The 25,344-nt window shown below is 38.8% G+C and overlaps 1 protein-coding gene across 6 annotated transcripts in view; it reads left to right on the forward strand.

Moving 5' to 3' along the window:
• UTRN (utrophin) overlaps positions 1 to 25,344 on the forward strand; it is a 383,596-nt gene that overhangs the window by 106,545 nt on the left and 251,707 nt on the right. For all 6 annotated transcript variants that reach the window (XM_064446971.1, XM_064446972.1, XM_064446970.1 and 3 more), the window contains 17 exons: positions 510 to 722; positions 6,603 to 6,716; positions 7,545 to 7,700; positions 8,646 to 8,816; positions 11,056 to 11,235; positions 11,909 to 12,043; positions 12,552 to 12,701; positions 14,112 to 14,273; positions 14,631 to 14,759; positions 15,275 to 15,448; positions 15,957 to 16,112; positions 17,604 to 17,774; positions 19,664 to 19,843; positions 22,400 to 22,528; positions 22,675 to 22,845; positions 23,410 to 23,559; positions 24,801 to 24,938. In XM_064446971.1, coding sequence (XP_064303041.1) covers positions 510 to 722; positions 6,603 to 6,716; positions 7,545 to 7,700; positions 8,646 to 8,816; positions 11,056 to 11,235; positions 11,909 to 12,043; positions 12,552 to 12,701; positions 14,112 to 14,273; positions 14,631 to 14,759; positions 15,275 to 15,448; positions 15,957 to 16,112; positions 17,604 to 17,774; positions 19,664 to 19,843; positions 22,400 to 22,528; positions 22,675 to 22,845; positions 23,410 to 23,559; positions 24,801 to 24,938 — 2,679 coding nt within the window. The remainder of the gene's footprint in view (positions 1 to 509; positions 723 to 6,602; positions 6,717 to 7,544; positions 7,701 to 8,645; positions 8,817 to 11,055; positions 11,236 to 11,908; positions 12,044 to 12,551; positions 12,702 to 14,111; positions 14,274 to 14,630; positions 14,760 to 15,274; positions 15,449 to 15,956; positions 16,113 to 17,603; positions 17,775 to 19,663; positions 19,844 to 22,399; positions 22,529 to 22,674; positions 22,846 to 23,409; positions 23,560 to 24,800; positions 24,939 to 25,344) is intronic.

The raw sequence follows: 25,344 nt of genomic DNA on the forward strand, positions 1-25,344 counted from the left end.
AGATGTTATAATAATTTTACTTTACGAAACTCGGAAAGACATATTCAGCCTGTTTGTGTGGGCTTTGTTTGTTTTCTTTCTAAGGAAATATATATATATCTGTGGAGGGAATGAAGAAAAAAACCTGAGGTCCTGGTATGTCTACATTGTGGTTTCTTTTGCGACTGTGGTGTAGAGTAGCCATTGCTTTGCTTACTTGAGTGCCAGTACTGCACAGCACAGGGGAGTCATAGGTGCCTGGGTGTGTTTAGCTATGTGGCCAAGCTTTACAGCCCATTCTGTAATATCTGCTACTGTTCCAGTAGAGCAAGCTGCAGCTTTTACTGCTTAAAGGGTTGTTTGGATGTATCTGCTGCAATAACTGAGGTAACTGGAATATCACTCTTCACTGAATCTGTGCTCTGTACAGCAAAACCTTTGATGTACTTGTACTTGTATGTAGGTGTGTACCTGTTGTATGGCAGATACTGGAAGTGCATATATATATATATTTTTTTTTCCCTTTGTAGACTGTTTATGAGACACTGGAAGCCCAAAAACCCAGGCTGGATAAACTTGCTGAAGAAACAAAGGCTTTGGAGAAACATGCTTCTTTGGATATAAAAAATGTCTACACGCAAGAGTTCAAGCATGTGCAGGGACACTGGGACAAGTTAAAGCTCAAGATTTCCAAAGATGTTAAACTATTGGAGGAAATTACATCCAAGCTGAGAATATTTGAGGTAAAATGAAAGGATTTTTTTTGTTACACAACTCAGTTGTTTTAGAGCCCTTTCACTGTGTTTCTGCAGAAGTCCAGATGATACTGATAGAGAAGTGAAAAGTTGATGGGCAGAGGCTAGAAGCATATATGATGTATTTATAGCAGGGTAGCAGAGGAGTTTTAACATGCACAGGATATTATTTTATCTAATTAAGTTAATTACTTTTCACTTAAATTTAGTGTTCCTCTCATTTTAATACCAGAACCAAAGGTTACACTAAAGTCAAGGGTATGTCAGCTGTGCTGTTGAAGGCTTGATCCCAGTGTGGGCTGAGTGCCCTCTATTGTGGTCAGTGTCAGATGCCCAAAGCCTTACTAGTTTGACATCTGAAATTGAAATTCCATACCTGCTACAGAAAACCTGCTCCTTCAAGTGGGATTTCTGTCAACAGAAATAAAGAGTTAGTACAGCCTGTTAAAAAAGGAAGTAAAGAAAATGTTGCGGTATATTGAGTTTTCCATTTCCAACAGATGGCCTCTGAAGTGTTAGGAAAGAGACTTAAAGAATTAAGATTAATCAACACTCGTGTGTGTGTGTGTGTATATATATATATATAAATGTATATGAAATCCTGCATAAGAGAAAATCCCAGTGTTTTAATATCTTCATTTTTAAAAGCAAGGGTATTCACATGTTCAACCCATTGATAGAGGGGAGACATAGTGCTTAACAACTTAGCCAAGGTTGACTCAGTATTCACTGGATAGATGGGGTTTTTTGTGTTTGCTTTAAGTCCCTTCTCCGGGCTATTTATATTCCTCTGGGGAGAGGGAAAAAAAATAACGAAAACTTAAATATATCGTGATTTAGCATGTGGCAGTATGATTGTGACCCAAAAGTTAAATAGGCACTAACCATTCTTCAGTATCAGCTTGAAAGTATAAGCTGCTCAGAGCAGTATAAAAGCCCAAATATAGTGTCTTTTTTCCTCGAGTAATGTTTAACTAGATTTTAAATAAATTTCATATTACTATCATATTATATTTTAAACTTCAAAAAGCAAGAAGGTGCTTTTAGAGATTCTCTGTCTCTCAAGATGAAGGCACAGGTACATTAGCCAACAGAAATTGGTATTTTCACATGCATTAAACATGTTAATGTGTGGAATTATTTACATTATTTTCCAACTAACAGAGCATTGTACTGGTTTTGGCTCGGATAGAGCATGTACCATGCAATTTATAAGCAACTTGCTGTGTGCACCTTCTTCAGAACATTGGTGCCATGTGTGCACACTACCACTCTCCCCAACTTCTTTCAATCTTGTTCTCCCCTCCCTCTGAAGCAGAAAACAGTCCTTCTATTTCATAGTGGATTCAGACTTCAGACTAAGTGGCTTTTAGTTTTGTGGTGTGGTTTTTTTGGTGTGTTTGTGGTGGTGGTGTTTTTATTGTTTTGGGTTTTTTGTTTTGTTGTTGTTTTTACATTTTAAGCCAGACAGGATCTGTAGTTGACTACTCGAGTACAGACACGCATTTAAACGGAGATTTATATTAGTAAGACCAGGTAATTGACTTGCATGATGTTACAGTGATAGTTGGACAAGCCATTGCTGATTATGTTTCAGAAGTAGTAAAAGCCACAAAACCCAAACAAACCAAAAACTAAAGCAAAATCCTGGAATAAGTCATAGTAGGGGTAACAGATTGTAACTAAAGGGCAATTAAGAGCAGAGTGTGTACCTGTGCTCCCATAAAACCTTTTACTTAGGGGAAGAAGGCTGAAGGGAAAAACTTGCTCCTGCTCCTAAAGTGGTATTTGCTAATTATTTGTTTCAGGACATGAGCTACTCCTAGGAGTGTGTGTATGGGGGCTGTGGGGTGTGGGTGTGTATGAATAGCATAGGTATGGTAGTCCGGACTAGGCTAGTGAACTTGTGAACGGAAGCCACAAACCAACCTATGAATAGGAGGAGTAATTGTGGGTTTTCAGAGGGAAAAAAGTATATTTCTTTATATAACACTTTTGTGTAATATTGTTAGGCTGTATTACCTGAACTATAAAGATAAAAGCTGTCCTATCCCACACCCCCCGTCTCCCCCTTAAACACTTCCAGGAATATGTGTGCTTGTGCACCTACATCTGAAAGAGTTTCTGCTTTTAGTCTGGTTCCTTCAAACCCATCCTTCTGTAGATACTTGCAGCAGCCTGTGGGATGGTGTGGAACTGTGGAGGAGCTGATGCTGCTGGTCAGTTGGAGCTGACTGCCCAAAGTGAGCTGGCTTGTACAGGAGTCTAAAACAAATTAACTTCTAAGGCTTAGCCGAGCTCTTGGTGATTACTTCCAGCAACCACCTCCTCATTAATTTTTCTGCTGACTTTGACCTAAGTGTGCAGTATCCCACCATGTTTCCTTCTCTTCCCTCTCTTTCTGGTTACACTTATTAGTTATTTAGCATGACAGAATAGATATTCTGCATGTAAGCCTGCCTCAATGTCCTTTATGCAACAACTTTCTATCAGTCTTCAAATGACTGCAGCTTCCCAGTTGCCTTGATTATCTGTAGCTACACTGAGCAAGACCTCCTTAACTTATCAGATTTAGCAGCATTTTTCCCACCCCCCCCCCTTTAATTTCTTGTAAGTGCAGAACTCTTCTTTTTCTGGATTTGAGTAATGTTCAGTTGAGAGGTCTCTATATGCACCTACTTTCCTAAATCACAGCTTTAACTAGGTGAAGAATGGCTCCTGAAAAATGATTCTTTAATGTTTAGATGAGTAGGGCACATGTGTGCAGTATTAACATGTCAGGTTTTCAATTAGTAATCAATTACTCAGTTCTTTCAGCCAAAGGTGAAGTGCCCTGTTCTCCATAGCTGTCCAGAGTGATGTTGGTACCACCATGTATACAAAGCACTCACTGATGAAAGACGGTAGATTTTTATGCCCATGGGAGTTTTGAAGAGCTATGGAAAGCCAAGCATTGAAGCTGCTTGCTGTTGTATAGATCTGAGAACAGAATTTTGTCCTAAGTGAGATGTTAAAAACTTTCCTGTTAACTTGAAAAGAAGTACAGAAGCTGAAAAAGAAATTAAAGCAGGAGAAACAATGGAAGTAGTTATTAAATAACTGAAAATGGAAGAAATACATAGTGGTGCTATCTGTAGAAATTGGAGGCTTGCAGTTAGGGGTGTTTCCCCATGAACTGAATTTATAAGTACACGGTTCCTGTGTTTTCTAAATGCTTTGTAAAGCTGTCAGTGGATGGACAGTCATCTTATGTTCTTATGTACCTATATTCTCTGATTTTTCATTTTGAAGGAGTGGCACTAATCTATACAGAACCTTTTGTAGTCTAGCTCTGTATGAATAAAAATGATAATGTGGAGCAAGTTGAATAAAAATGTTGTGGATGGTATTGAACAGACGAGTATGGAACTTGCACTGCAAGAAAGATTGATATGGGAGATGGGATATATGGTCCTGGTGGAGACACTGAATGGGTCAGTACTGGAGATGCGATGCCTGAGACACAAGGTTAGTTTGGAGAATGGCTGGGCAGCATCTCCTTGGTCAAGAGAGAAGATGAAATGTCTGGTTATTAAAGGAAAAAAAAATTGAAAGGGGGGAGAAAAGGAAAAAAGGAGTAAGTGAATGGCAACCCTTGGAAAACATGTGGTCATGTGCAAATATACACAGGTGTTGGTTTATTGTAATGTTTCTTTTTTCTATTTCACCCTTAAAAACTGGCATTTCCCCAAACAGTGCTCCTCACATTTAGGTTTTTGAAAAGAAACTGAACCTAAGTATTCTCATTTCAACAGTGAGCAGGCAAGAGAACAGTCCTCAAACTGTCCTTGAGAAGTCAGTGGCAGACCTGCCTGTGGGTCCTGTTGCTCAGGTGGTGCTTCTGTGATTTGTGATGTGACAGAGGCTTCCCCCAAGCTGACTGCACGTGCATTAGTGACATGATTTGTGTTTCATTGTGAGACTATAAGTCATGAAATGGGAAAAAATAGACAAGGCTCACTTTATCAGTTTTGCATCTTGTGTTTTCTAGAAGAAAACTTCAGTATCTTGTATTCTCTGTTATCATACCTCTAACACATGGCTTGATGTGTCTTTGATTATGTATTACTTTCTGTTCTTTTAAATCTACTGCATGGCTGTACATCATGTGGTTTTTCTGGGAGTGAACAAGTTAAAATTCAGCACATTTGATTTTTATTCCTGCCTGGGATAAATTCTAGAAACTGATCCAGTGTTTTAGTTCATGTCTCGAACTTGTACATCAACAACCTATGCTGGGTATTTGACCATTGCTAATTATTTGCCTGCTCAGTACAAGAGCATTTACTGCATTAAACTTCTGTAGACTTGATTTGCGATTTGGCAAGTTGTTTAAATGTGTGCCTTTGTGAGTAATCCCATTTAATTCACTTCAGCTGCTTATGTAAGTAGTTTACTGTAAGCAAGCTAAATTAGGTATATGCTAAAATGCCTTGTCAAATGGCAGCCTTTATAAGTTTTTGTTTTGTTTTGTTTGTTTGTTTTTTTACATTAAGCCATGGTTCACTGTTAAGCCTCCTGGGGTCTGTTTTTTGGAAAACGATTTTCAGGCTAATCAGCTACAGGAAATTCCCCCAAAATGGGAAAAGAATGAAGAAAATGTCATGACTTTGACCTCTAATGATAGCATTGGCCTAAAAATAAACACGTTTTTAGTCTAATGGCTTTTCATTAGCGCAGACAGTTTTTTTTGAGAAGCAGTGTGTAATGTATTGATCTTGAAAGAATTGTTATTGCAAAGTTTTTAAGCGTATGGTTTCCTCCTTGGTGACCTGCAGAGTAGAAGGTGAAGCTGATGAGTTTTGACTCGGCTTCTCAATAACAGGGCTCTGTGAAGGTTGTGCTGGAATAAAAAGATGCCATCTCTTAAAAAACCCGACCAAACAGTCCAAAAATGGGGATTAAAAAACTTCCAACTATGTTATTAAAAAATAACAACCACGTAACTCACTTTGAACTGTGACAATGTAAAACTTTCTCCTTGTTCTGTTTTATTTGTAAGGGTGATTGGGAACATTCACAGCTGCATGGGAGGGAGGTGACAACCCTCCTCTCTCCCTCCCCCCTCCCACCTCATCGCAGGATATAAGGCAGCTGCCAAATGTTAGGTCAGATAACTCTGAAACTGTATGTATCTACTTTTTTTTTGCCCCCTGTGCATTGCTCTAGTGGGTACAGTAGGCGCTATTGGCCTCAAACAGCTAGGGTTTTTTTTGAGTCATTAGTCCAATCCTCTGTGGCATTTTCCTTTTATACTTACGTTTCTCTGTAAGGCAAAAGGCTTTCCCAGCATAGCTTCTACCTGTCAAGTGTATTTAACATTACTCCTTCCTCTTCTCCCCATGTATGTTTCTATAGGGCCCTCTGTTTTCCTTTGAGTGCAATATGTGTCTCGACTGAGTGTGGTGGAAACAGTTGTACGTGGTTTCTGTTGTCAGAAAAATGCTATTCCCAGCCTTCAGCCAGGTCCTTCATGTAAAGGGTAACCACATACTTCTTGAAGCCATGCTTGCCTCCTTATCTGATCCTGTGTTTCTGTGTGATAGATAGCCTGGAGCAGCACAGTGTCAATTAAACGATGTTGTGGCATGGATAGGAGAATACCATTACTGTGAATTTAGTTTTCATATAAATTTGAGAACAGAGAAACTGTGGGGGAACCAAAACAACCAAAAGCAAAATCTAAACCAAAGGTGGTCTGATTCAAAACCAAGGCAATACTAGCAGCTTGTAGAATATTCTTTTGACACTGCTCGTAGTTGAAATGCAACAGCCATACATTCTTTGTCACGGCATTGTATCAAGTCTTCAATACTATACTTGATTTAGGCTGATTCAAAAGTTGTTCAGAAGTGGATGGATGGTGTGAAAGACTTCTTAATGACAGAAAAAGCTGTTCAAGGAGATACCGAAGGACTTCAAAGACACCTTGACCAGTGCACGGTGAGTTTTGCTAATTTAAAGAATCTTTTGAAATAAATAATGAGTAGTCTCTTCATCATTTTGTTTGTATTATTAAATATTCTCTATGGCATATTCTATAAAGTGTGCCAGAAAAACTGTCTTACCTTTCTTCAGGGAACATTTTAATTGGTTCCATGTGTGTAGCCATAACACTTTGTACTTTTCAAAGGCCTTTGCCATATTTACAAATACTCATAAATTGATACTATTTCCTCTGAAAATGTTTATATATTTTTCCCAATTTTGTGATTAGGGAATTGAATCTGTGAGTAAAAAGTGCTTTCTCCATTAAACTCCCAAGGGCAATGAAAAAAAAACAAAAAAACCCAGAAAACTCTGAAAATCCTAGGGTTTAGGAATTTTGTGCCTTACAAATAAGACTTCTTCCTAGCTAGTGGCACATAATGATCACAAATGTATAAAATTTAATCTTACACTAAGAAATTACAGAGTACTTTCAAATGTGTTCTTCTCCTGGAAACAAACGAATCTGAAGTTTGCCAGAAACATCAGGGTATTTAATGCACGTAATCTTAAAACTTGGATTGTTCTGGTGTTGATACGTGGCATGTGAGAATGTTTGCTCTGTGTATGGCAAGCTGCAATTTGTTTTTTAGTTGCGTAGTTCTAGTGTTTTGGGCCACTGAAGGGTTGTTTTAAACAGTCTTGTATTGAACACAGCATTAATCTGCTTTTTTTATTAAAGTTTCTCCAGAATAATTAAAACTTACATAATTATTGGTATCCTAGAAATTTATGTAATGTCTTGCTAAAGGTCAACATTAATTTTCTCTGATCTGTGCTCAGATATTTGTCAATGAAATGGAGACAATTGAACCATCACTGAAAGAGATGAAAGAAGTAGAGTCTGCTTTAAGAGCTCAGCCTATTGCAAGCATAAATACTTGGGCAAAGTCTAGGCTAGTGGACTGCCAGACACAGTGGGAGAAACTGAGCAAACAGGTGAGTTCTCTGTATGTTGCTAGTGCTTGCTTGTTACTGCAGCTGTTTCTTCGCTTGTGTGGCATTGGTAGGATGATGAAGAGGTGAAGCAGTGAAACAGCGGGATAAGTACGTTTTACTTGTTCCACTGTCAAAGTGGCTGAAATCCAAGTTGGCCCAGTGAATCCTTCAGAAGTGCAAATAAGTTAGGGGATACCTGTGTAACAGTAGTTTTGTTCAAATACATGCACTTCTTGGTACCTAACTGGAAGGAGCACAGTGAACTCATTAATTGTTTTTAACTAAAATTTAATTTGTTCTCTTTGCCTCATTCTGCTCTTTCTGGGGTGGGTGGGAGGGTAGTCTGACTTTTTTGTTTTGTTGTTCCTGAAATCTGGAATATTACTCTGGCCCTGTGTAATTTCTGCCTGCTTCCAAGCAGCTTTAAAAATGAATGGCTGTAAATAGACTGCCACTTCAGTCTGTATTTGGTCATTTCTTTTGGGTGGAGGCTTTCTGCTGTCTCTAGAAACGTACTTCTGTTGCAATGCCTGGTGAGCATCTGTGCTGGAGAACCTTGCTGTTGATAGAGAATGCAGATTGCCTGGGCTGTGGAAGGAAGCGAGGTGTTTTAGTGCTCTGTATAAAGATAGATCTAACTATATGATACTTGTGATCAGAAGAGGGTTTCTTCTGTCTGACTTCTTCTAGGGATTGTTAGCAGTTTACACGCAATGAGGAAAAAACCCAGTTATTTTCCTTCTTCTATCACCTCTAGACTTTGATCTGCTAAAAAGGGATCACGAGTTTTTGTGTAATGTGTAAAAGTTAGAAGTCTTCTGTTAATTAAAAAGGCCTGAAAAACATTTTACCATCAAAATATTTAACAAAGACTTGTGTTTTTTCATGTATACAAGGACATTTAAGTAACAAAACTGCTGTTCCTTTCTCCACCTTGGATTCTAGATCGTTAGTCAGAAAAATCGCCTGTCTGAAAGTCAGGAAAAAGCTGTAAATCTGAAGAAGGATTTGGCAGAGATGCAAGAATGGATGACCCAAGCTGAAGAAGAATATTTGGAGAAAGATTTTGAATACAAGTCTCCTGAAGAGCTAGAGAATGCGGTGGAGGAAATGAAGGTCAGAAATACCAGGTCACTGTAGAGACCTGATTAAAGAGAAACAAAATTTTTAATGGCTTTGGGTGTTGACCTTCTGTGGAATTGTTACCTATGTAGAAAGGAGCTCAGGTCATGACAAGATTAGTGGTACTTTTCAGCTTTGCTTTTCTGGAATTTCTGTTTTTAAAGTACAAACTATAAAAGCAGATGTTCTACTTGGCCATGAGGGGTAGGGATTTCATAATGAATAGCAGCTTGCCCAGCTGTTGAGCCAGGCTTGCGATGTATTGCGTATTAAACACTGAGAATGTGGAAAGCTATTGCAGGAGAAAAAACTTGGGAAAGAAAGAAAGGAAAGGTGATATCGTACCTGTCTACGTTAGTGGTTGTGAAAACCTGTTCTTTTGCCTCTAGCTGTTGGGCCTCAGTTTCTTGTCCCCTAGATATAACAACTCCACATTTAGAAGAACAGCTTAAAACAGTTCTGTTGTAAGGTTATCTTGTGTTCCCCATTTGTTGTAAAGAGCGGTCCTGATCCCTGCTTCTCTAATTTTGGGACTGGTGGCCAAAAAGAATGGAGGAGGAGCTATTTTTCTCATTATAAATTACCAGTTGAATAGATAATTTTCTTGGATATATGTACAGAGTAAAAAATATTTCTGATTTTAAATCTGAGGGTTCAGGCATATTTTCACAAATGTTTTGGCTTATATGCACATTATTTAAATGAGTGTCCACTACACTGTTACTTGATGGAGCACAAAAAAGAATTTTTTCTCCCTTACAAGTGCTTTGACAAATATATTTGAAGTTTTGAATTCTTTTTGGAGGAGCTTTCTAAAGCAGTCTTCAAGTGTTTTAATATATTCATGTCCTTTGAAGCATTTGAGATCACATAGTCTGACAGCCTGATGAACACAAGCTAGGAAAAGAAAGAACACTCTTTTCATTGGCAAATCTGAGAGACTTTGAGCATGTCTACCTTTTGTCAAATCCAGATTATATTCTGTACTTTTAAATTTGGCAGATATGTTGGTGAGCCAGTATGCTTACTGTAACACCTGCATATCCTCTTTCATTTGCAGTAAGAATATTATTTTGGGACTACCTTTAGGACTGGGAAAGCACACTCTGTGTATATTTGACCAGGAACATTTTTGCATAAGGTTTTCAAAAACTTTTGAGCTTGCCCAATTCTGCTTTCATTTGAACAGAGTGGAACTCCTGCTGCATATGCAGGAATAAGTTTAAGATGAGGCTAGGTGGTTTTTGATAATCCTGCCATAAAATATGTTCCCCAGAGTTTTCTATTTTTTGCCCTTCCATTAGCAGGCATTTTTTTATTGCCTTACATTCATAAGACATCTCAAACAATTTGTGCAACAATAATGCTGTCATGTACAACATTGTACCGTAAAGTGCAGAGCCTTATATAGCACAGGTACTTTAGATTCATAAAACTGTCGCTGAAATCTCAAAAGAATGAGATATGAGATATGAGACAGTCTCTATTTCTGAAGCCTTCCAGCTGTCTCAGAGACAGGCTTGGACTGGTCTGCGTGATCTGTCTTCCAGCTATTCTGCTTCCTGAATTCTGGTTAGGGAAAAATTCAACAACTGATAATACGATTTCTTCAGACCTGTGTGTTGGGAGTTGTACTGTGCTTATCCTATATATTTGTTACCAAGCTCCTCTGAGTGCAGTTGGGTTGACAGAATTCTTCTGGTTCTCCCTTTTGCATGTTCCTCTAGCACATCCAGCAGCTGTGGGAGAGGTCCCAACTTTGTAGTTGCACATGTCCCGAGTAACTACATCATCTATTCTCTATAGGTTTGGGAGATAGTTACTGAGCTCTGAGACTCATAACTTCTTTACATTCACCCAACCTTTTTCTCTGCGATATGCTTGTTTTTAGCAAACCTCTTGTTTTTTTTTTTTCTGGTTCATTTCTCTTTTTCATACCTGTATGCTAGCATGTAAATAGCACTGCACTTAATATTTTTTGCTTTGAGTTATGGATTTTTAATGAAGAAGCCATAAATGGTAAATATGTCCATATTTAATAGAATATGATTTTTCAACACCTGTATGGAATTCAGATTGTTAGTAAAGTAATGCCATGTTTTGTTGTGCTCAGTCCCAGGAATACTTCGGCAGCAGCACTTCCGATGTTCAACTGCTGATGTTTGGTTTGAGTTGTGAATAACTGATCGTATGGCAGTTGAGGGCTGATTGTGTAACACATTTCTTTGGGCAGAGAGCGAAGGAAGATGTGTTGCAGAAGGAGGTGCGGGTGAAGATTCTCAAAGACAACATCAAGATGTTGGCTGCCAAAGTGCCGTCTAGCGGTCAGGACCTGGCAACTGAGCTGAACGTTGTGCTGGAGAACTACCAGCTACTGTGCAATCGGATCCGGGGGAAATGCCACACTTTGGAGGTAAGAATGATAGCTCTCAGCTTAGTAAAACGGAGGCAGGTGGCACAAGAGGAATGGAGGAGGACACTGAAAGTGTCCAGTTTTGTCACTGAATCCAATAGTTTCATCTTAAATGCATTTTGCTCCTTTCCAAGATTACTTTCCCTTGAGATGACATCTTTGGAGTCCATGAGATGCGATCTGAGTTTCCTTTTATAATCTGTATTGTAATCAACACTTGTGCAAATACGTGACCTTGTCTCACAGCTCTGTTACCCATCCGTGCATCTTCTGAAATGACACAAAGAAACTTCTCAGAGATTAAAGGTTGAAATACAATGGCAATTACGTGACTTGGATTATAGTTTGGGGTAGGTCGTGTATGCCCTACCTTTCAAGAGGGGTGGATGCATTTTGTAACATTTCAAAACAGTTATAAGAATCTGGATGTCAGTGATAATTTTAGTGTAAGTTTAGAAACTTTGGTGTGTATTTTGCGTATTTCTTTTTATCTTGCTGCTATAATTGCAGGTTTTTCTGTCTAGAACTTACTGTGCCATGGCATGTTTTTGAATTTTTTCTACTTGTCCGTTTTAGGTGAATGTCTTGAATATAATTTCTCTAAGCTGTTCATAGGGTATATGAGCTATGCCTGGCATTTTAGGCTAATCTATGTTTTTTCTGTTGCTCCTAGGAGGTGTGGTCCTGTTGGATTGAGCTGCTTCAGTATCTTGATTTAGAAACAGCTTGGCTAAACAATCTGGAAGAAAGGGTGCAAGTGACAGAAAATCTGCCTGATAAGTTGGGTGCTGTCAATGATGCTCTTGAGGTATTGTAGTCATTCTATCAGATTGGTAAATTTTCAGACAGCTGTGTTTAAAAAAAATGCATAAATTCTATACTTCAATAGAATACTGAAATGTGTTGAATATTCTGATTCTCCAGGTTAAATTAATATATTACTCTGAATCTGGAATGGGTATTTGTAAGATCCTCCACCAAAAGCTGAATTGTGCTATATGTGATTGTGCTGTACTTGGTACCATGATAAAATTGTATGCTCTCTCCTGTCTCTGTAAATTGATTAATTCTTTCCAGCACTATACTATGAAATTATGTGAATAGGGAAGAAGTGCTGTGAAGTTTAATTATTCAAAGCAAAATGGCCACTGTATTTGTCTTGTGCCATTGTGGATTAAGCCATAACTAATTCATGCTTTTAGAGCACTCTCAAGCCATTTGAAGTGTAAAGCTTCTGTGTATGCAGCCAGATTTCCACCTCTAAAAATGCGCTAATATTCAGTGTCTTGACCTTTAAAACTTTCTCTGCTAATTAGTCCCTGGAATCAGTCCTGCGTCATCCAGCTGATAATCGAACCCAGATTCGGGAACTTGGGCAGACACTAATCGACGGAGGGATTCTTGATGATATCATCAGTGAAAAATTGGAGGCTTTCAATGCCCGCTATGAGGAACTGAGTCACTTGGTAAGAATTTGGGGGCAAGGTTGAAGTGGACTGAGTTTTTCAGCTCAGTGGTCTGAAATTATTCCTGTTAGCTGAATTCATAGATGCAGGGTTGCAATACAGGAAAGGAGGAAAAACCTTGACAATGTTGTCAGCTGTTTTCAATTTGGAATAATGCCCTAAGAGCAAGATGCTTTTTTCCTGACTTGAGTCGGGTTTTGTTTTGCATGCTTGCACACCCTTGCACTGTGGGGACCCCCGGTATTTTTCCAGGTACCTTTGACAAAAAGGCAATTCTGATCTCAAGGGGGACAGCTCAGTAACTGAGGCTAATATTCCCTTTCTAATGCTGTAAATACTGGTGAGCTGCTCCCTAACTGGAAATGAGGAATAAGTGACATTTTCAGTCTTTCAAATAGCTAGAAAGAAGTTACACTGAAATGAGGAACAGAAGGAAAACATTTTTCTCATTCCCCATCTATTATGTTGTCCCCTTCCTCTTCTCGTACTTCGGTCTAATATTTTCTAGATTTAGTAAGTAGAGGAAGACTTAGCTGTATTTCAGGTTGCATAAATCTGTAACTTGTGTTCTGTATCCTGGTAATACAGGCCCCTGCCAAATTGTAGGATGGGAGTGTTTTTTCTGTCACTGCCAAAGTGCAGTCATAGAGGGAATTTCAGTTCATCTTCATTACAATGAGCAACATGAATGCAGTGCCCTCAGCTGGGGGCTACATGCTGTCATTTAAGTTAGCATGCACTGTTGTTTTTCCTGTTACAATAGTACTTTATTGCCATATAAAAACTATCTGCTTTGGCAGCTGCAGGGCTGACACACTGGGCTGTTGACAACTTTCCACATCTGTGTGTGTGTATATGCACCCACTGGTCTGTGTGTGTGTTTAGAGTGGGGAATTCGTGTTCCCATGCAAGCAGTGACATTTCAGATGAACTTAGAAGTTTTGCTGTTTGAAGGGGGACACAATAGAGGGAAGGAACTGTGAACCTTTGTTTTCACACTGTAACAGGAAGACAGAGTTTATTGTTTTGAAAGAAAATGTGCAAGTTTACACATCAAAACAACATTGATCTCTAGCGTATTACAAAGTCCCTGATTCCCATTGCATAGCTAGTTTTTGAAATGGTAGGTTTTTAACAGAATACTTTCCTCCTGCAGTGATAGGAAACCTGTTCTCAGTATCCTGTATATCTAGCAGCAGAACTCTCCTCCTATGCCACTGTTTATCAGTTACTGGGATGAATTGCAGCAGGCTGCAGAAAAACTTCTGCCTTCTAGGGCTTGCTTTTGCTCTTTTTAGACAGTCCTCCTGGCCTAGGATTTTTTTGGGTGTCTCCCCCACTTTGAGGAATGTTGACATAATTCATATTGAATTACCGCTCCATCTTGTCTTACCTTTCTGTCCCACTCAGGCAGTAAGCCGTCAGATTGCCTTGGAACAACAGCTTCAGACCATGCGAGAAACCGACCACATGTTGCAGGTCTTGCAGGAAAACTTAGTGGAGCTGGATAGACAGCTGACATCTTACCTGACTGATAGAGTAGATGCCTTTCAGATGCCCCAGGAGGCCCAGGTATTCCAGTATAGCTTTTCACTACGAAACATTTTGAAATATCTCATGATAGTGCTCAGCCTAGACTTAGTAATTCATGAAGGCTTCACTTCAGTCACGTGCTGACGTACTAGGTGATATCTTCAGTGATTTGTATTGTTTTCCTGTTTTCAGACGGTTGTATTAGATAACAATCTTAACGGCTTTCAATTTAGCAAGCTATCAGCAGAGCCAGAATATTTAAAATAAACCTGGTAGTGTTTAACTCTTACAGACTGGATTTACTTTTGGTGGGTAGTAGGTAGTAAGCAAGTTCCTCTTCCCCTCTCTGTAAGCAATTTTTTAACATATTGTTTTCCTCTTTCTATGATGTGGCAGAAAATTCAAGCTGAGATTGCAGCTCATGAATCCACCTTAGAGGAGCTCAAGAAAAGTGCTCGCTCTTTCCCTCCTGCTTCTCCTGAATGCAGGTCTCCCCGTGGTGGAACTCAGCTGGATGCTTTGCAGGTAAAAATGAGAGTTGCACTAAGAATTTCGATGTGAAGAGCTTCTGGTTTTGAAATGCACACTTCTGTTGTCAGCCTGCAAATCGTTTGGTGCAGTCAACTGAACCCCAGAAGGAAACAGTATATCCTTTCACATGCTTTCATTAGGAAGCAAGCAACACTAGACGAATCGAATACAGAATTTTAAATTTCATAAGTATCATGGGATAAATGCTGAAAGTCAGATAGTCTCTATTTTAGTAGAATAGATATTTTGAAAGTGTACGATACAGATTATAGCTGTCTTGCACCTATGGAGATTAGGAATAGGTGATAGAATTTGGCTCAGGAAATACTGTTGCCATGTATACTGAGTTGTGGTGGCATGAGGTGGGTTAGGATCTGCGGGGAAGATGCTTTAAATATTTATTTTTGAAGTGCAGATATTAATTGAAAACAATCTTTTAACATGTATATTTTAATGTACATGGTATGTTTAATATACATATTTTAATAATGTAAAATTCATTAAAATAGAGAAAACTCCGTGAAGTATCTACGAAGTATCAGCTTTTCCAGAAACCAGCCAATTTTGAGCAGCGCATGTTGGATTGCAAGAGGGTGTTGGATGGTGTAAAAGCAGAACTTCATGTCTTGGATGTGAAAGATACTGACCCAGATGTAATCCAAGCTCACCTGGACAGGTGCATGGTAAGTATGCAGTGTTCTTAACTCATGCTTGGGGGTGTGATTCTTCTTGCCTAAAGTCCTGATGGAACTGCTAGAACTCTGCAAAATGCCAATAGAACAACTGATAACTAAAAACCTCTAATTCTTCTGGGTGAGAATGTGGTCATAAAAGTAGTGGATAGTTGATCACAGATGTGGTGGAACCAGCTGAGTTTTTATAAACTCCCTTCCCTGGCTCACCCTGTGTTATGGAGAAGCATCACTCCAGGGGTGAGTTTGCTTTGTTCTTCATATTTGAACAAAACACATTCTGCACATAAAATCAAGTACAGATCACAATGTTAGCCTTTCTGGGTGGAAATCAGAATAAAATATTGAGCGGTGGGAGTTTGATATCTTCTTGGCAGACATTGATCTTGATCCATAGCTTAGAGTTTAAGTGCAATCTGATGGTCAGGTCCCCAAATGAAGCAAAGCCTGAAAACCTGGACTAGAAATTGATCACCAATATACATATTTGTGTTTTTAGAAACTCTATAAGACCCTCAGTGAGGTGAAATTGGAGGTTGAAACTGTCATCAAGACAGGAAGGCAGATTGTACAGAAACAACAGACAGATAATCCTAAAGGGATGGATGAACAACTGACAGCATTGAAATTTCTTTATAATGACTTGGGGGCGCAGGTAAGAAACAAATGCACATATGAACGTCTGCATATAAATTCCCTTCTTTATTGTTTTGATGTCAGATGCTGTTTTAATTTTGATTCTGAAGCTGATACTGGGTAGGCGAGTTGCTACATCCAGGAGCAATCAGCTGAGAAATTAAAGATTACACATAACAGTCCTGTAGGTGTGCAAGAGTGTTCCTGAAGGGGGGAGGTAGCCTCGAAGAAAGGAAGGTTCACAGAGCTTTCAGCATTCCAGCAAAGCTGGCCTGTTATTTAAGTCTTTGAGCACTGCTGTACCTTCTCTTGTCTGTAAACCAGCCTGCAAGATAATTTACTGTCAGATTGTCTTATGAGAAGCTTGAGTCCATGTAAATTCTTTTAGGAGGTTAGATTAGATTAGCTTCTAATCATAATTCAGCTAAAGGGTTGCTCTCAGTATGAAACAGAAAATGCAGGCGAACTTGCATTTCCCATGAACTGCTTTAAATATTGATTTGAGTAATTTTCTTAGTAATTGAATAGTTACTTATCAAAGTGAAGTGTTTAAATATGTTTAAACCCTTAGGGGGCAGGGGATTCTCTTCCTACCTAAATTAAGACAGAATTCCAAGCAGACTCATCCCTCTTCAGTGCTCTGTGAATGAAGCTGTGGCTAAGTGGCCAGATTACATTGCTGGAATATCTTGAAATGGACCCTAGGAAACATTGTTGTAAAGTGGAGATTGTTCGTGAACGTGTGGAATCTGTGCGTGTATAATTCAGCTAGCATATAGAAAAGAAATTGGGAAAGGATAGAAAGGCAGAGTTATTTGCAGTATAATGTTACGATTTTGTTTGTCTGAATTTATTTTTTAGATCTTCAGAGATCGCATTATTTGGAATAAATACATGCAAATGCTAAGCTGAAGACAGAGGGCAATTTTTCGAAATGTCAATTGATTCTGACTGCTATGGTTGGGTTTATTCTCAAGTCTGTGTTAAGGTTTGAGCAGACTAATTGTGTAGCCAGTGTGGCACAGAACTGATTATACTGCAGCAAACATCAGATTTCATATTCACTTCTCTGAGATGTTTTCAAGGGCAGATTAGATTTTCAGTGAAATTTTTCTTTACAGCTTCCTGCTTGCAGGTCTATCAAAATACAAGAAGGAACTGAATTTTACCTGTGTGACTGACTGAATTCTGTAACCCCTTGAGTTTCAGTTAAAGGTTCATAATAAAGTTTAAACATCAATTTGGTGATTACTAGCTATAAATAAGTTGGTATGCGGGTTTCTTTGTCTCCTTTAAATGTATTTTAATTTAAATTATTCTAGTTTTACATATTCCGCTTTGTATAATATGATGCAGGTGTTTATAAATTATTTTTCTTTTCAGGTTCCTTCCCTAATGTAAGACAGTCTTAAGATGGAAGGATTTTTTTTATATTCGGGTGGGTTTTAGCTGGCTAGCACTTCTGGTTCTGCTGTCTTTAAAATCTAATTTTGTTCTTTTTTTTTTGAAGGTGACAGAAGGAAAACAAGACCTCGAAAGAGCGTCCCAGCTGGCACGCAAAATGAAGAAAGAGGCTGCTTCTTTGTCAGAGTGGCTAGCTACCACTGAGGCTGAGCTTGTGCAGAAGTCCACTTCAGAGAGCTTGCTTTCTGATCTAGATTCAGAAATTGCCTGGGCCAAAGTAAGCACGCTCTAAATACCTGTAGAATAAATTTTTAACATTATAGTAATACTATGTAGAAGTGGCTGTGAATTTAAATCCCTGTACCTTGTTCCTAAATCTCCTGCATCATGAAATTTTAGTAGATTCAGTAGATCACATTCAGTCACTTTACTGAGTCTGATCTGTTTCATCTCTGGCATCTTGCCTCAAACTTAAATGGCCAGTGAAATATTAAAGATATTACTACATATTTAGTATTGATAGGTATTTCAGTGACTTACTGTATCTCTAACACAGTTCATAAGTATAATACTCTTAAATATCAGCAAATATAATTTTGGGCCGGGTCACATATTTTACTACCAGAGCGAATTGAAAGTTAATTGACATTTTGAATGAAAATTTGAGTTTGTAAATATTTATTGAAACAGCTTTGTCGTCAAAATTGTGACTTTACAAAAAAGCTCCTGTAATTAGTTATTTTCTTTCACCTGTAAATTAGAACTTTTCATGGAAGCAGGTGAATGTACTATAATTATTCTGAAGCAAAGTATCTATTTTCTGACACTGTAGAAACTTGTATATGTGATAGTTGCAGTGAGCAATAAGTGCTAGTTGATACAGTTCAGCATTACTGATATTTCCAGTTTTCTGTCACTTTTTACTTTTGGAATAGGTCTGTGTACAACCTTACAATTTGAAAGCTTACAAAACCATTTAATTACAACCTGTTCTCACCCATTTCACTTGGGATTAGCAATTATTAGCACTACACTTCTGCTGTGGCAGAATCCCTAAGATTTCTTTCCAAACAAGCTTGTAAATACTTATTGAAGCATACTTACTACCTATTTGTAAGCGATGCAAATAGTTCATGAACACATAAGCTGCACCACCAAGAGGACAAGCCCTTTGCATGCACAGTTGTTTTTCCTGTCTTAAGATTTTTCTAGCAGCAATTTAAAAATGTAACTTGAGTGTTTTTCTGTCTTTAAGATAATGAGTTGTGATAAAATAACAAATTATTTATTTCACGGATAAGATGTTTAAGGAGCTCCAGACAATAGTTGTGATTAACTGCATTCTTCTACACACTGTACGCTGACATCAAAGAGCTTTCTTAAATAGCCAGATGTTATCAATAATAATCAGTGATCTTCTATGGCAAGAGGTGCTGTTTTCTACATGGGAACCATATATCATCTCTTGAATATCAGTATATTACTTAATTTGTATGTCAGTGTACATTCCTTCAAAGCAGGTGATTTTTTTTTTAAGATTAAAAAATCCCTATTTAAAATCTGAGATGACTTGGAAAAAATATTAGAGCTAAAGATACACATTTACGTATCTACATGTAAAGTAATGTAACAATAGGGCTTCTGTAATATGTAGCAAGTGAATTGAACATATAGAGTAAGGAGTGGTGGGGGTTCTCAAAGTCAACCTCGACCTGCCACTCTTCTCATTGTTACCAACGGTAAAAGTACTTTTAATAGGAAAAGATACATAGAAATCCAAAGTGTCTCTTGAAAATTGAGTTCTCTGTGGTGCTTGACAGTACAGAAAAGAACCTTTTAAAACTGGACCTATAATGTGATGTGATGTGTTTCCTTTACCTACATAACAAAAAGGAACTGTGAAGATACCATAAAACAACAAAACAGAAAGGTCTCAAGCTAAGTTATTCAGGGCACTTACATTGTGCTCTTGCGCGCGCGCGCTCTCAAAAGAGATCGCTATCTGCAGAGAATGAGTATAAATGGAAGGTGATTCTACTTGGTTTGATTTTTTTTTTTCTCAAGTGAAGATCATCTATGATAATACTTATTTCCTGTGGAGGTTAAAAATCTGACTCCTTTGTCACTGGGAGAAATGTGCTGTGTTAAGGGCTCATCTTGTTTCAGAATGTGCTGAGAGAGCTGGAGAGGAGGAAAGCTGACCTGAAGAGCATCACAGAAAGCTGCACTGCACTCCAGGCTCTGGTGGAAGGGAGTGAGACTTCCCTGGAGGAGAAGCTGTGTGTCCTTAATGCTGGCTGGAGCAGAGTTCGAACCTGGACTGAGGACTGGTGTGACACCTTGTTGGTAAGTTGCACATGTTCAGGGTGGCTCTCCCTCCGCACCCTTGGAGCAGTTGCAGTTTCTACTTGTCTCACTTTGCTGTGATGTGAAGCTTCCACGGTGCCTCAGTGGACTGAAAGGAATGTAGAATAGGTATCTGGTTACTCTGTAGATGGAGAGGTGAGTCATGGGGTTATATACAATGAGGAAGGTTGGAAAGTGTTTTGCAAGTGTTTTAGGTGCTCTGACGGGCATTGGTGCCATGTGCATGGTGGTAGTGGCTTTTGCTCAGTGGGTAGGAGATGAAGATGCAGAATCTGGATATGAGAGTGATGAAACTGTAAATATCCCAGGCAGTTAACTTGACCTAGTGGGAATGACCTGCCTAGCTGTAGAGAATAAAACTGTTAAACTTTTCTTTTCTTTTGCCTTTCTACTGGCTTCGGTGCTAGGACTCTTCTGGGTTCTTACTCTCCCTAGACTTTGTGGTATAATTCCTCTTTTCTATAGAAAATCCAGCATATGCTTAGTGAACATCTTTCATGCATCTGTTTTAATCCCTTTTTCTTTCCTGTCCCGCCCCACCCCTTATATCATCACATAAAATTTTTAATCTTTTGTCCTTATTTAAAATTTATCTTATTGTACCTCTTCCTGGTTAATGTTTTATCACTTTCTCTTCTGCTGCACCAATAGTGCTAGCCTTTTGTGTCCATTTGTTATTTAGCTCTTAATACAATTCTTCCTACCCTAGTGCATAGAAGTAACTTTCAAAACTATCCTGAAAGGGAGCATCTACCATTGCACATAGACTGAGGGGGTTACAGGGCATACAAGCATTCATGAAACTGCTAGCGGGTTTACTCACTAACTGGTAGTAGCTGGTTCTGCCAAATTAAAATGAGGGAAAACCCCTCCAATTTATGGACATATTGTTTGTTTCATAACAGGTTAACTGGAGCCCAGAAGTTAGAGCTTGTGTTTTCTATGTAATTTTCTATAAGCTCATTAATTTATTTATATAAGTAGAAGACACAAGGAGTTACCTCCATGAGGCTGCTGTCTGTGCTGCTCTTTAGTCAGCCTGAAAGAAACCTCTGTGCCAGCTCCAGCATCAACAGAGTATTTTGTGTCAATAGATTTCCTCCAGACCCAGATGATGGCTGTTTAATGGACAACTGATAGCTTCCTAGTGGTGTTCAGCAAAGCACTTGGGACCTTCTGTCAGCCCATTGCTCTTTAGGACAGCCCATAACTGCAAGTGTTTAAGAGAATGCCAACACAAGGTTGAGGGCAATAGCGCCTGTTTGGCTGCATAAATGGAAGACTAAATGTATTCTACAGCCTAAAGCTGCAAGTTTTGCTAAATGGACGTTAAACAGTCTACAACTGGTGCTAGTATCAGACTGATGTTTTCAGGTAGTTAAGGTATTTCTGTGTTGTTCAGCTAGTTATGACAATCCGCATTCAGAAGCCCCTGATATGGGCTGACACTATGGAAACTTCTGTGTATACCTAGATGGTGATCCTGTGCATCCTGTCCAGTGCCTGTTGCAGGTCATACTGTTTGTTTAATAATCCAGTGATGCCCATTTTAGGAGTAGTCAGGTAGCTTACCCTTATTTGTAAATGCTGTAAGGATGATCCACAGCTTCTGCGTTATGTTCATGTCTGGTGATAAGTATTGTCTTTTGTGCAGACTTGATTAGGTTAAATTTTTCCTTCACTAGGTGAAGATATAACTTTCTTGATGTTGATATGGAGAGCAGTATAGGCCTTCTCTCTCTTTCTTCCCCTCCCTTTGTTTTGTTATAGCTTAAAAGATCAAAGCTTAGCTACCCTTTTTCTGGCTAAGATGCTCAGTGCTTAAGCAGGATAGTACTTCTCTCAATCTGATAGCTTTGTTGTGTCACACAGAATGTGTTGTTTCTGTCTATGGCACCTAATGTTACAATTTCTGACTACATATGAAAGCAGACCTAATATGTGTACAGTGTGGTGACTTTTCTTAAGAGGAAGAAATATTTTGATGTAATTAGTAAAATATCAAAACTTGACTATTATAATTCGTAGGTTTTGGTGTAATCCCCTTTCAATTAAAAATGAAACAAAACAAACCACCCCCATTCCCCCCCCCCAAACAAAACAAAACAAAAACAAACCCAGCATGCGATGCATACTGTTGTATCTGCTAGTGATAATTGAAAAAATCTTTGGGTTTTTTTAGTCAACTGAGATACTGTGGTCTGTCTGTATTTAGCTGGACAAACCACCTCAGCTATTTCTGTTTCTATGAATTAGGAACAATAATATCGAAGGGTCTAGAACAAAAACTATTCTTGTAAATACTTATCAAAGGTGAAAGGTACAATCTAATTTTCAGTGTTCCTTTCCAAGGTGTACCCGTAAGACTTGGTTCCATTGATCTCCGTTTTACTCATAATGGTGGCTTTGGCAGGGGTCAGTTTAGTGCGTGGTTTTTTTGTGTCAGTATTTTTGGTTTTTGTGTTGGGGTTTTGTGTGTGTGTGTTTGGTATGTTAAGTTTCTCACATGGTTACATTTTTCTCATCTTTTTTCAGAATCATCAGAGCCAGCTGGAAATATTTGATGAAAATGTTGCCCACATAAGTACTTGGTTGTATCAGGCTGAAGCCTTGCTGGATGAGATTGAGAAAAAGCCAGCAAGCAAAAAGGAGGAGACTGTGAAGGTAGGAAATGTTGCTGTCGGGTAACCGCTTCTGGCTTCTAAATGAAGTAGTCAGGTTTGCTGCCTGGGTTTTTTTTCATTGTTGTTTAGGTTTTTAAAATATTTTTTTCCCTAGGCTAACCATTTGCATTTTCTTTCCCTTACTAGCGCTTAACATGTGAATTAGATGATGTTAGTCTTCGAGTGGATAATGTGCGTGATCAGGCTATCATCCTAATGAATGGTCGGGGGGTGTCATGCCGTGAGCTTGTTGAACCCAAACTGGCAGAACTGAACCGTAACTTTGAGAAGGTCTCTCAGCACATCAAAAGTGCCAAGGTGAGGATGAGTAAGCCCCAAAACGTGCTGGGGGAGGGTCTATGCCAAAGCGATGGCAAATAGCTTTAGGGGATAGAACTTTGTTAGAACAGCACTTCCCTGCTTTTGAGTCTCTTTTAGGTGTAGATATTTATGTGTAAAAAATGGACAAACTGAGTTTAGGCCAACTGCTTTTTTTACCTGAGTAGCAGGTGATGACTTGAGTTGCAAAGGAAAACTTAGACGTGACTGTGTTATAAAGATTCAGAAAAATGTACATATTGCAGTGCGTATTTACATGAACTGCAGAAGAATGTAAGCTAATGTGACTGGAGTTTTTTTTGTTTTGAGACCAAAATGCTCAGATTGAAGTTTGAAGGTAGAAGCTTGGTAACACCTATCAGCACTGTGTCCAAGCTAACTCTGTGTTAGATCAAACAACTCTTGCAGCTTTTTTAATACTGATATCTGATGGTCCTACAAACTGGTATGCCTATTTATGGAGAACTGGTTTAAAACATTAAACTGTGTGTGACAGCTCAGACTAAATTTTCAGCTTGAACAAAGTTTTATTTTGCTTTGCAGATGCTTGTTGGACAAGAACGACTTCCTGTTGTGTCAGACCCCCGCGAAGTCAGAGTAGCTTTTCCAGACCTGGAAAAGTTTGAGTGTGATATACAAAATATGTTAAAAGTTGTGGAAAAGCATCTAGAGTTGAGTGGGGAAGATGACAAGGTTTGTAAGCAATGGAAGAATTAAATAACTGGCTAACTCCCTTTCTATTTTGTCCATTCCTCCAGACTTCGAGGGGGAATTATTCTGAGAAAATCTTCTTAAGACAGGAGTAGAAAATGGAGGGAACTACTAGGTTGTTGGAAGCACTGCACAATTTTCCCATACTTTTCCCATAGCTGCTGCCTCTTGGCTGGTACACTGAGAGTAACTGGTCATACATCACTCTCTATTTTCACCATAGAATCCCAGAATCACTCATGGTTTTATGTAATTCAGGTAGTGAACTTTGATTTTCATTTATCTTCTCTCTTCTACCCAAAGTAGCTGTTTACTTTTACGGGAAAGATTCCTTATAATAAGGTGCAAAATTTTTTTCTTTCTACATATCTAACCATTTGAACCTATGTTGAAATGATGAGTTAATGCAGCAGAGAGTCTTACTATGTATTTGGCAGTTTTCTGCCTCTATTGCATTGAGTAGATACTTTTTTAATTTTAAATTTAGATTTGTATGATATAGTGAATCACAGTGTATAGGTTAAGTCTGTGGATGCTTGTGGGATGAGGTGATAATATGGCTCATAGCTAGTCCAAGTAAGACCTTGGAACAAAATTTATCTTTTTGTAGATTCTTATCTGGGCTCTGCTATTCTCCTGTATAAAACTGTCATACTTATGTTTGCATCTTATCCACAAAAGTTGACTACAACATTGGGTAAAGTCTGGCCAGGCCACCCTATCTGCCTTCCTTTTAAGCACTTGAAATATTATAAACTGAGCTGGAAAGCTGAGTATAAGTCTATGGAAAATGGCTTGCATACTACAGAAAACACTTTCAAAAATGCCTCTATGGAAGGACCTATTGCTACAGAACATATCCTTCCCTTTGTGCTGTTTTTATATTTATTATGTTTTTGTTTTCTTGCTGTTCTGCTCTGAGCTTATTACTGTTAAGGAATGTTTAGAGTAGAAGGGAGATGAAGTTGTAGCACCCTTTTGCTGGGGCTGCCTACTGCTGGCTCATTGAGTGAGCTTCCTGCAGGACATCTCTTTATGAAGTTTATGGAATGACCAAGTTTGATTTTAGGATTTGGTCTTTGTGGAGGAGAATGTCTGAGTTTGGCTCACATTTGGATAATAAAGCCACAGTTTGTTACCCTTACTGTTAATATCTGAGCAGGTAATAAATTGGAAACCATAGCAGAGCTTTCTATAGGTAATACAGACTTGTGTAATTTTAGCTGGATCAGGAAAGAGCTCAGATTGAAGAAGTCTTACAGAGAGGAGGGCAGTTGTTACAGCATCCTATGGAGGAACATAAGAGAGAGAAGATCCGCATACAGCTGTTGCTTCTGCAGAAAAAGTACAACAGTGTTCAGGTACGATTATGACAGTTACTATAGTTAAAGCTCATTTATGCAGTCTTCCCTTTGGTATCCCACTTACAACCCAGTTATGACTTTTCTTACTGTATAAGACTGTCTGGGGAAGAGTTTAATGGGTGTACACGCAGTCTGACTCTCTGAATCATTGCAATTCCAAAACAGGTGTTTTGTCACTCCAAAGCTTTGGGGAAGTGGTTTTGAGTTTTAAAGTCCTTTTCGTAGCTTCACAGAGGGCCACCCTATATGTATCAACACAGATGGGTGCAGACAGTTGGGCATTTGCTTCACTTGTCTTTGCTGGCCCTCCAGCAGAGGTTTGTCTCCACCACCAGGCTGTGTGAAGAGTGACTACATAGACACATACACAAACATGTTCATTGAGCTCTCAGCTGAAGAAGTT

This window comes from Phalacrocorax carbo, chromosome 3 (genome assembly GCF_963921805.1).
Source record: "Phalacrocorax carbo chromosome 3, bPhaCar2.1, whole genome shotgun sequence".
Classification (NCBI taxonomy): domain Eukaryota; kingdom Metazoa; phylum Chordata; class Aves; order Suliformes; family Phalacrocoracidae; genus Phalacrocorax; species Phalacrocorax carbo.